Consider the following 12,331-nt stretch of genomic DNA (forward strand, 5'->3'; position numbering starts at 1 on the left):
TCCTAAAATCCTTTTATTGTTCAGAAGGATAATAGAAATTAATTTCACTTTTTTAGTTAAAGGATGTTTCTATTTTTAAGAATAACTACCAAAATCAAAAGGAAATAAAACATCCAAATAAAAGGAATAGAGATAATCTTATCTAATAAAAGAGTAAGATGCAAATTGACCATCACTCCAACACACAAGATGGCTGCCCCCATGTGGTCAAAGATGGCTGCCCCCATGTGGACACAAGATGGCCAGCAGGGGAGAGCAGTTGGAAGGGACCAGGCCTGCAAGGGAAGGCAGTTGTGGGCAATCAAGCCTGCAGGGAAGGGGTGACCAGGCCTGCAGGGGAGGGCAGTTTGGGGGAACCCAGGCCTGCAGGGGAGGGCAGTTGAGGGGGGACCAGACTAGCAGGGGAGAGCAGTTAGGGGCGATGAGGCTGGCAGGGGAGGGCAGTTAGGGGTGACCAGGTCAGCAGGGGAGGGCAGTTGGGGGGGACCAGGCCTGCAGGGGAGGGCAGTTGGGGGCAATCGGGCCGGCAGGGGAGCAGTTAGGCATCAATCAAGCTGGCAGGGGATTGGTTAGGGGGTGATCAGGCTGGCAGGCAGAAGTGGTTAGGGGCAATCAGGAAGGCAGGCAGGCGAGCAGTTGTGAGTCAGCAGTCCTGGATTGTGAGAGGGATGTCCAACTGCCCGTTTAGGCCCGATCCTACCGTGATCATGGTAGGATCGGGCCTAAATGGGCAATCGGACATCCCTCGAGGGGTCCCAGATTAGAGAGGGTGCAGGCTGGCCTGAGGGACCCCCCCCCCCCCCCCGGTGCATGAATTTTGTGCATCGGGCCTCTAGTCCTACAAAATAAAACCCTAATATGCAAATCGACCAAACAGCAGAAGGACCGGTCACTATGATGCTCACTGACCACCAGGAGGCAGATGCTCAATGCAGGAGCTGCCCCCTGGTGGTCAGTGTGCTCCCACAGGGGGAGCGCCGCTCAGCCAGAAGCCAGGCTCACGGCTGGTGAGTGCAGTGGTGGTGGCTGGAGCCTTTCCTGCCTCCATGGCAGCGCTAAGGTCCCCTCAGGATATGTCTGCCTGTGGGGAGCAGGCCTAAGCTGGCAGGTGGACATCCCTAGAGGGGTCCTGGACTGCAAGAGGGTGCAGGCCGGGCTGAGGGACCCCCCTCCCCCCAGTGCATGAATGTTGAGCACTGGGCCTCTAGTTAAAAAATAAAACACTTGATCTATTCAATAGAAAGAGTGAAGGAGGAGATAAAAATATAGGCAGAGCAAGATAAATTAAAAGCACAACAGAATGTGATAAAAAATAAATAAAAATTTACCAATAATCACTATAAATATTAATGAAACAAACTTTCCAGTTAAGAAACAAAGGTTGTCAGTAGGTATATTTTTTAAATCTCCAGCTATATGTCACTTATAAGAGCCATGAGTAAACATTAGAATCTAAAAATGTTGAAAGTAACCAATTTAAGGGGGTGGTGGGAGAATATACCAAAAATGTGCTCTTCAAAAAAGCTAGAATGATTATATAATCAGTCAAAAACAGACTTTAAGGCAAAAGAAAATAATTAAAGTATGATGAAAGAAAGACTATTAAGAAGATATCTCAGAATTAGCTAGTAAGATTGTTTTTAAAAATATATACCCAAGATTGACAGAATTATAAGGAGAAATTGATAAATCCATAATTATAGAGGGAGATTTTAACATACCTCTCTCATAACCAAGTCCAACTCTGTCATCAGTAATCATTCAAATGTAAAAACAAAACAACAACTGCTCAAAGATACAGAAACTATGTAATTTCAAGTTCAACTTAATGAAATATATAGAGCATCGCCCAGGTTTTACAAGCAAGTTTAATCAAACATTCAAGAAACTCATAATTTCCATCGTATCCAAACTGCTCCTGCAAGTAGAGTGTGCAGGAATGCCCTGAATTCTTTTTACATGTCTAGTAAGTATGATACCAGAAAGAGACAAGGACAGTTCAAGAAAGAAATAGCAGGCTAGTCTCCTTTAAGAACACAGATGCAAAAGCTCTAAATAAAATATTAGCCAAACAAACCCAGCAACATATGCATAAAAATACATCATAACCAAGTTGAGTTTATTCCAAGACCTAAAGATTGATTAAATGTTAGAAGATCTATTAGTTTATTACATTATCAATTTAAAGAAGAAACCATATAATTATGTTAACAGATGTAGAAAAGTTATTTAATAAAATTCAGTACTCATTCGTGTTCATACTAGGAAACAGAAATGTAAAATGATAAAACATAAATACCAAAAATCTATAAAAACATATACATACATAATGGTGAATCCTTAGAAACATACATAATGGTGAATCTTAAAAACAGGAATAACAAAAGGATACTCATGGACATGGGTTCTATTCATCAAAGTGTTGGAGGTCCAGCCAATAAAGTAAGACCAAAATAAGCCACATAAGGGATAATGTTGGAAGGAAAGAAACAAAGTTGTCATCAATTATTCTGAGTTGATTATCCATATGCAAAATCTGAAGAGACTCTGAAATCAGATTATTAATAAGAGAATTGAGTAAGTTCTGCTGGGTGGAAGATCAACATACAAAAATCAGTTGGCCAAACATATCATAAGGTACAAATGACAGTGGATGAAGGAGGAAAACATATAATTAGCTTAATAAAAAATTATGATAATACATGTAAAGGGTTTTTCAGTTGTCTGGGATGCTTGTTTCCCTTAGACTTTTCCTTTTCTAATAATAGACATTTTCTGTTCCTAATCAATGTTACTGGTTTATTATTGTAACTTTTGTTCCTGATATGTAAATGTTATACTAGATGCAGAAAAACAAAACTTGACAAACAGCAAAAAGACTCGGATCATGGTGGCTCAAAAATTAGAAATGATCCAGAATACTTTTTAACAAGGACATATAGGATCTGACTGCCTCCCATTTACCTGCCCTTTTTGAATAATAATTCGATCTTAAATGCTATCTAAGGTTATGGTCTTGCCCCATCCCCAGTGGTCCGCCTGTTCAGAAAGACATGCTGACACTGAGACATCCTAGGAATGAGCCTTCCTAGCACCATGGGACTCTATTATCCAACCAAAAGGTTGGTCATCAATGCATCCTTTGGATTGATTTATGACCAAAAGGGGGATGTGTGGATGAAAGGGGCCACATGCTAACCTGATAAGCTCAGGGGAGGCCTGCATGGCAGTCTTACAAACTCAGAGACCTAAAGTAACCGCAAAGGATGGTCTGAAATTAAACTTTAACTAAAAGCAGTTGTGGTGGGCAGTTATGTCCTAGGCCGATATCTTCACTGACAAGGTCAACCTTTACCTTAACTGGGCCTATCTGTCTTTTTGCATCTATAATAACATACCTTTGAAGTGTCTGGGTAACTTGTAGCTTCCCTTTTTCTGGAGCCCCTGGAGCACAACCAAATGTGTTGGGCACCAGGACAGATACCACAAATTCCTTCATTATCATGTTAATTGTTCCTGCACCCACCTAAGTATGTGTCCATCATTTTTTTTAATTTTAATAAATCTTTATTGTTCAGATTATTACAATTGTTCCTCTTTTTTCCCCCCATAGCTCCCCTCCACCCGGTTCCCACCCCACCCTCTGCCCTTACCACCCCCCACTGTCCTCAACCATAGGTGTACGATTTTTGTCCAGTCTCTTCCCGCACCCCCCACACCCCTTTCCCCCTGAGAATTGTCAATCCACTCCCTTTCTATGCCCCTGATTCTATTATATTCACCAGTTTATTCTGTTCATCAGATTTTTTTATTCACTTGATTTTTACATTCACTTGTTGATAGATATGTATTTGTTGTTCATAATTTTTATCTTTACCTTTTTCTTCTTCTTCCTCTTTACTTATACCTTTCAGCATTTCATATAATACTGGTTTGGCGGTGATGAACTCCTTTAGCTTTTTCTTATCTGTGAAGCTCTTTATCTGCCCTTCAATTCTGAATGATAGCTTTGCTGGGTAGAGTAATCTTGGTTGTAGGTTCTTACTATTCATCACTTTGAATATTTCTTGCCACTCCCGTCTGGCCTGCATAGATTCTGTTGAGAAATCAGCTGACAGTCGTATGGGTGCTCCCTTGTAGGTAACTAACTGTTTTTATCTTGCTGCTTTTAATATTCTCTCTGTCTTTTGCTCTTGGCATTTTAATTATGACGTGTCTTGGTGTGGTCCTCTTTGGATTCCTTTTGTTTGGGGTTCTGTGCGCTTCCTAGACTTGTAAGTCTATTTCTTTCACCAGGTGGGGGAAGTTTTCAGTCATTATTTTTTCAAATAAGTTTTCAGTATCTTGCTCTCTCTCTTCTTCTGGCACCCCCATAATTCTGATGTTGGTACACTTGGAGTTGTCCCAGAGGCTCCTTACACTATCTTCATATTTTTGGATTCTTTTTCCTTTTTGCTTTTCCAGTTGAGTGTTTTTTGCTTCTTTGTATTTCAAATCTTTGACTTGATTCTTGCGATCCTGCAGTCTGCTGTTAAATCTCTGTATAATATCTTTTATTTCAGTCAGTGTATGCTTAATTTCTAGTTGGTCCTTTTTCATATCCTCGAGGGTCTCGCTAAATTTATCGGCCTTTTCTAGAAAATTCTTGGAAAACCTTATAACCGTGGTTTTGAACTCTATATGCAGTCTTTTGCTTTCCTCCATTTCTTTCATTTGTGATATGTTTCTTTGTCTCCAGATTTTGGCTGCTTCCTTGAGTTGATAGAGTGGCTTTGTGTGCTTCATTTTACTTTTTATCCAATCCCAGGGGTTTCCCTGCTTTGCTTTCTCCCACCTCTATAATCTATCCCCAATGGATTTCATGTAACCCACCTACGTCCCTTCCTTTGATTGCAATGTATAAATACACATGTAACCTGCCATTCTCCGGAGCATTATCTCAATTTGCTGAGGTTCTGCTTCCTGGCATATGTCAACAGTTTGGCTCAAATATACTCATAAAAATTAAAAAAAAATCAGTTTGTTTCTTGATACCAGCAGACAACTGAAAATACATTTCTAAAAAAAAAAAAAAGCTTCCATTTACAATATCAACAACAAATATGGGATACTTAGAAACCAATTTAATGAAAGATACATAAAATACAACTAATATTATAAAACTTTATAGAAAGTTTTTAAAAAAGTATATATGGATGCAAGGATATATCATGTTCTTCAGTGAGAAGACTTGGTTTCATAAAGTCTATTGTCCCAAATTAGTCTATACATTCAATGTATACAAAAAATAAAATCCTACCCTAGTTTTTTGAGGAAGTTGATAAAGTTATGGTAAAATTTATGTAAAGGGGCCAAAAAGAATTTGAAGTAGAAGGTGAAGAAATTTGCCCTGTGAGATATAATGATCTATATATACAAAAGCCTAAGCAATCGTCTAACCATTCGACGGTCCAATAGGTAGCTATGACAAGCACTGACCACCAGGGGGCAGACTATCAACCCAGGAGCTGCCAAGCTGCAGTGATTTGGCAGCTGAGGTTCTGGGGTGATGCACCCAAAATCAGAGAGGAAGGAGCCCAATTTCAGGGTGTATCACCCGAGAACCGCCCTCTTGCAATCTGGGATCCCTCAGGGGATGTCGGAGAGCCAATTTTGGCCCAATTTCCACAGGCCAGGCCAAGGGACCCCAGTGGTGCATGAATCCATGCACTGGGTCTCTAGTTTATTATAAAGTTCACTATAATTTTAAAAATTGTAATTGGCAAAGGTATGATAAATACCCAGAAACAAACCCAGACACATGGGAAACCTTATTTTGGAAAAAGGTATTACAAATCAGAAGAGAAACAATTGATGACTACTTAATAAATGGACCTGGGACCATGGTTTAAAATAAACATGCAAAAAATATATATAACTAGATCCCTTCCTCATATGTACAAAAGTAAAGTCCAGATGAATTAAAGACAAATATAAAAACAAAACCATAACGCTTTTAGGAGAAAATATAGAAAAAAATTTTTATGTACTTAAGGTAGAGAAAGATTTCTCAATAATAACAAAAATAAACTATAAAGAAATTTTGAAAATCAACTAGATTAAGACTTCAACTTTAAAACTGATAAATAATTAGTGTCTAGGTTAAATAAGGAATGTCTACAAATCAATAAGAAAACACAAACACCCCAATCCAAAATAGGCGAAGGATATGAATGACCAAATCATGGGAGAGGAAATGACCTATAAACATATAAAAAGGGGTGTGCTCAGCCTCACAGGAGTAATTAAGGAAATGAAATTAAAACAACAAAAATAATGAGATATCATCTCATACCCCATCAGAGTGGGAAAAAGGGAGGTCTGTCAAGACCAAATGTTGGCAAGGATGTAGAGCAACGGAAACGTGCTGCTGGTGGGTGTATAAGTTGTTAAAATCATGTTTGTAGGTAGAATGAGGTCCCCCCAAAGATGTCCACATCTTAATCCCCATAACCAGTGAACATGGTATGTTTTATTGCACTGAAGATGGAATTGATGGTGTTATATAAGTTAAGGAGAAAATCCTAGATTATCCAGATGGGCTCAATGTAAATCACAAAGATGTCTGAAAGTGGAAGAGAGAGGCCAGAAAAGAGAATCAGAGAAAGAGGTGTGATAAGGGAAGCCGGGTCAGAGAGATGCCATGTTGATGACATTGAAGATGGAGGAAGGGGACCCCAAACCAAAGAATTCTGGTGGTGTCTAGAAGCTAGAAGAGCCAAGGAAATGTATTCCCTCCTACAACCTTCAGAAAGGAACCCAGCCCCTTCCCACACCTGACCTTTAGCCCAGTGAGACTCACGACAGCCTTCTGCACTGTAGAGATGTCTGATAATAAATGTGTGTTGTTTTAGACTACTAAGTTTTTGGTAATTTCTTATGGCAGCAATAGAAACCTATTACAACCACTTTTCAAAGAAATTTTAGGAGATCTAGAAACTTTCCCAGGGACACGCCCACTGCTTTGTTAATTATATGGTCTAGGGACCATCAGCATCACCTTCAAAGTTAGTAGAAATTCGGATTTTCAAGCACTACCCTCAACCTGCTGAATCAGTATCTGTGTTTTAACAAGTTGCCCAGGTGATTGAGCTCCAAAGCAACCCCGTGAGCAGCCTTCCACTTATAGACAAAGAAATAGGTATAAAAATTACAGCACTATTGGTAAAAGCAATTAATAATAATAATATATCTCTCAACCATAGAGCGTGTGAATAAATTGTTGCACATTTATATAATGGAATACCACACATCTGTAAGAATAAATGGAGAGCTCCTTGGAGATAAAACTTTTAAGTAATGTCGAATGGGGGAAAGCTGTGTTGCAAAGAAATATGTTCAATATGATACTATGATATAAAATTTAAAGCATGCAAAACAATACTATAAAATGCTTATTGATACATATACATGCAATTAAAGTGAAAAAAAAAACATTCATGAAGTTGATAAATACTAATTTCAGGATGGTAGTTGCCTCTGGGGAGAAAAATAAATGAGTGGGATGGGAAGCAATTATGCCATAAGGTTAAGTTTTGACAGAGCTGGTTGATAGGTATACCAGTGATCCTTACAGTATGGTCTAATGACTTTGAATATTTCGTAACTTAAAAGAATATACTAATTTATTAATAGAATTTATAGGATTTCTTCACTAAAGTGCCTTCATCAGTTTCTAGCTCAAAAAGATTTTATGCATTTATTTTTGTATTCTTTGATTGAAATTCAAGTCAGCTGAAAAATGACTAATCTGGAGTTTTCCCCTTCAAGGCTCCCAGGGAATATTGTACCAAAAAGTCTTACACCAATTTCCCTTCTTGAATTCTAACAACAGCCCCATTCATCATGACCTTTTGCAGAGTTGATCAGTTTGTCTATATAACTAAGCTCTATGATCCAATGTGCTCTGTATAGATTGGACATTGCATTTAAAATTCCTGATCCTTTAAGGAAAAGCTGTTACTAAAAATAAACAAAATAAAACAATATTTTTCAATGCACACATTAAAAAAAAAAAACCTGAATATTTCCAACACCTTGTACTCTATGGGCATCTGATTAAAATCTGCTTGAGACCAATTCTGTGAACCACATATGGAAAAAGCAAGGCTCATTATTTATTGTCACTCAAATACATTGTTGGATCTAGAATCAGCCTTTTATTAAACTTAGTCATTGACATTCTGAACACGCTGGCCTTCTTTCCTCTATTCTCATATCTAAATGTCCTTTATATATGAATTTGTCCCCACCATTTAATAAAGGCCTAAATATGTGTAATCACTGCTTATTTGATTCTTTCTGTATATATCTTCTGTATACAAAGCTGAACTTAAAGTAAATAGAGGCAGGAAAATTCTTGTTCAAGAAATCCATAGGAACCAGTTCTCTCAAGACAGTTAAGCACTTGAGAGGATTTTGAGGAAAAAAATCCATACCGTAAAGTGATAGGCAGATGTTCCCCATATGTTGTTTGCAGATAAATCCCTATAGTTTATACAATATTTTTTCTTGAGATTTTGCCATTTTAAATCCAGTTGTTCATACATGTCTTTGAGGCAAATCACATGTGACAAACAAGCTGACTCCAAACTTCCCTTGAAATAGTGCAGAAATAAGGGATTTGAATTTGCTTTGCTACTCTCCTAACTTCTCATAAAAATAAGGCCTAGCTTCCATATGTCTGCTGTGTACGTCAGATGCCTGGTATTTCTCAGGAATGTGGACACATTCCTCAGCAACTTCTTTGCTGTCCTTCATGCTCATGTAGGTTCATGGTTGTGACACTGCTTAATTTTCACTTAAGCAACATCCAAAATGTTCTCATCAGAAATTCTTTATCGGAACCGTTTTCTTCTGAAGGGTGTGGTCTGGTTACTGTCAAAGTTTCCTCTCTCCCCATGGTGCATTACTCAGGAAAAATTTTCATTAGATATAACACTGATCACATCATAAAATATTCTCTTTTATGGAATCGGCTTAAATGGTGCTTTCACGATTTTTGGAAATAAACAGTGTAAGGTACTGTTATTTTCAGCAAAAGACTTGGACATCAGCTCGTACTATGTATTGCATTACGTGCAAAGGTTATTACATTGCTAGTAATGTTATTTCTAGGGCTCAGAGACTGATAACGTCATCATCCCTCTATTGTTTTCTCAACAGGTAACACCATGTTGTTGAGGGTGTTACCTGCTGTGTATGAAAAGCAGCCTCAGCCAATTAACCGACACCTGACAGAACTCCTGGCCTTGATGTCACAGCTGCAGCAGCCAGAGCAGTACCACCTCCTGCGGCTTCTGCACGCAGCTGCAAAGAGAAAGCAACCAGAGGTAAAGAGCACAGTATGCACTGGATGGTCCACACCACCACGCATGTTTGGGGCATGTGAACAGCATGTGTACTTCAGGTTAACACATATGTGTTACATGTCTACACATGCCCACCTTTAAATGAAAGCCCTCATCCACCTTTTCCAGAGTCATAAAAGTCAGGAGGGTGATGGCAGAAGTTGGGTACTGTCTGGGGTTACTCCGCCATGAGAAACAAAACCAATAGGATTTATGTGTGGGTGTATTTTGTTTGTTTGTTTGTTTAAATATATTTTTATTGATTTCAGAGAGGAAGGGAGAGAGGAGAGAGAGATAGAAACATCAATGATGAGAGAGAATCGTTGATTGGCTGCCTCCTGCATGCCCCCAACTGGGGATCGAGCCCGCAACCTGGGCATGTATCCTTGACTGGTGTCGAACCTGGGACCCTTCAGTCCACAGGCCGATACTCTGTCCACTGAGTCAAACCAGCTAGGGCTGTGTGCGTGTATTTTTTTTATTTATTACTAGAGGCCCGGTGCACGAAATTCGTGCACGGGGGGCGGGGGGGTGTCCCTCAGCCCAGCCTGCACCCTCACCATGATCGGGCCTAAACGGGCAGTCGGACATCCCTCTCACAATCCAGGACTGCTGACTCCCAACTGCTCGCCTGCCTGCCTTCCTGATTGCCCCTAACCGCTTCTGCCTGCCAGCCTGATCACCCCCTAACCACTCCCCTGCCAGCCTGATTGATGCCTAACTGCTCCCCTGCCAGCCTGTTTGCCCCTAACTGCCCTCCCCTGCAGGCTTGCCCCCCCCCACAACTGCTCTCCCCTGCAGGCCTGGGTCCCCCCCAACTGGCCTTCCCTGCAGGCCGGTCACCCCCAACTTCCCTCCTCTGCCAGCCTGGTCACCCCTAACTGCCCTCCCTGCAGGCTTGATTGCCCCTAACTGCCCTCCCTTGCAGGCCTGGTCCCTCCCAACTGCCCTCCCCTGCTGGCCTGATTGCCTACAACTGCCCTCCCCTGCTGGCCATCTTGTGGTGGCCATCTTGTGTCCACATGGGGGCAGCCATCTTTGACCACATGGGGGCAGCCATCTTGTGTGTTGGAGTGATGGTCAATTTGCATATTACTCTTTTATTAGATAGGATAGAGGCCTGGTGCACGGGTGGGGACCAGCTGGTTTGCCCTGAAGGGTGTCATGGATCAGGGTGGGGGTTCCCTTGGGGTGTGAGGCAGCCTGGGTGAGGGGCCTGTGGTGGTTTGCAGGCTGGCCAAGCCCGCTGGCAACCCAAGTGGAGGCCCTGGTATCTGGGATTTATTTATCTTCTACAATTGAAACTTTGTAGCCTTAAGCGGAGGCCAAGGCAGGCCAGAGCAGGCGGAAACTTGGCTTCCTCCATTGCCGGGGAAACCCAAGCCTCCTGCTCGCTCAGTGGCTGCAGCCATCTTGGTTGGGTTAATTTGCATACTCGCTCCTGATTGGCTGATGGGCATGGCTTGTGGGTGTAGCAGAGGTATGGTCAATTTTCATATTACTCTTTTATTAGATAGGATGAGGAATTGGCTTATGCAGTTATTGAAGCTGAGGAGTCCCACACTCTGCCATCTGCAAGCTGAGGACCCGGGAAAGCTAGTGATGTAGGTCAAGTCTAAGTCTGAAGACCTTAGAAACAAGAGAACTGATGGTGTGAGTTCTAGTCCAAGTCCTAAAGCCTGAGAACCTATGGGATGAACCCATGTCAACCCAATAAATTCAGTTTAAATAAATAAATAAAAAATCTGGGGCTGACACTGGCTAGATACCTGTCCCAAAGCCATATGGGTCTGTCCAAGCTACATCGTAAACTCAGTCTAAATCTCGCCAATGAGATCTTTTTATCTCAATCACTAAAAAATTGAGGCTGTAAGGCTGTGGCTGGTAAAGCATATGGTGGTTCCAGAAGCCACAGCAGAAGGTGACAGTCAGAAAGGTGAGCTGGGCAAGAGGAGGAGAATTGAACTGAACAAGGAGGAGAGGGTGGAAACAAATTCCTGCAGGTATTGTGGGTGCTGAGTGTGGAGCCCAGTAAAAAGAAGAAGCAAGGGTTTGGGAAGCATCCACAGTGGTGTGAATGGGCCCTGCCTGTGCCAGGACCCTAACTGGTGGGAAGAAGCTGTGACAGGTAACTCTCCATCACTTTGTTTCCCATCAACGCTCCCCTTTGTGTTAAAACAGCCCCTTCTTGCCTCGTTCAGCCCTCAGCTCTTCAATAGCTCACCCTTGATCGCTGAGGGGCACAGGCAGTGAGCTAGAGGAGCACCTGACTCACCTTCTCTCTCTTAATTTGTTCTTTAATTAGACAGTGGGCAAAGGGAATGGGAGGAATTCAGAGAAAGGGTTTACTGAGAGAGGAAAGTGAAATACGTGGCAATAATCAGAAATGAGAACTAAGGCTTTCAATGATAGTCTAGTTCAATTAATTTCAGATAAAATAGGAAGCTAAAGGAAGAGGTTGTTAACCTTGGGGAATGTGGATGAAAGCAATGCTTTTCTTTCTGCATAAAAGTTGTGCCAATGCTCTGTAACCTGGACGTAAAGTGCTTGGGTTCTCCAATGAGGGCAAAGTGCAGGAATGCCTTCCTCACTACCTACCTTCCGTGACTGGTGATCACCTGGCTTTCCAGGGATGGGGGGTCAATAGTTGGCTTGTGAGAAAACATCTTCTCTATGTGCAGCTGAGTAGTCCATGAGATTGCAAACATGGCATAGCTTCAACATCAACCATACGTCTGTGAGCTTCCATGTGGCTGGCGGGCAGGGGCAGGTGGGTGCCCTTCCTCCATCACTGCCGTCTGGGTATCCCTCTCTCAGAAAACCATCCTTCCGTAGGTGAATACACGCAGTTCCTGGTTGGTGATTCATGGCTGGAAGCTCCAGAGAATCCTCGGAGTCCATTTATAGGAAGAGGCTGGGTGGTCAATGTTCCAAGTGGCTTT

The 12,331-nt window shown here is 41.6% G+C and overlaps 1 protein-coding gene across 3 annotated transcripts in view; it reads left to right on the forward strand.

Moving 5' to 3' along the window:
* VEPH1 (ventricular zone expressed PH domain containing 1) overlaps positions 1-12,331 on the forward strand; it is a 213,032-nt gene that overhangs the window by 59,486 nt on the left and 141,215 nt on the right. For all 3 annotated transcript variants that reach the window (XM_080658193.1, XM_080658195.1, XM_080658194.1), the window contains one exon: positions 9,205-9,371. In XM_080658193.1, the coding sequence (XP_080514319.1) occupies positions 9,205-9,371 (167 nt within the window). The remainder of the gene's footprint in view (positions 1-9,204; positions 9,372-12,331) is intronic.

This window comes from Plecotus auritus (genome assembly GCF_963455305.1).
Source record: "Plecotus auritus genome assembly, chromosome: 2".
NCBI lineage: Eukaryota > Metazoa > Chordata > Mammalia > Chiroptera > Vespertilionidae > Plecotus > Plecotus auritus.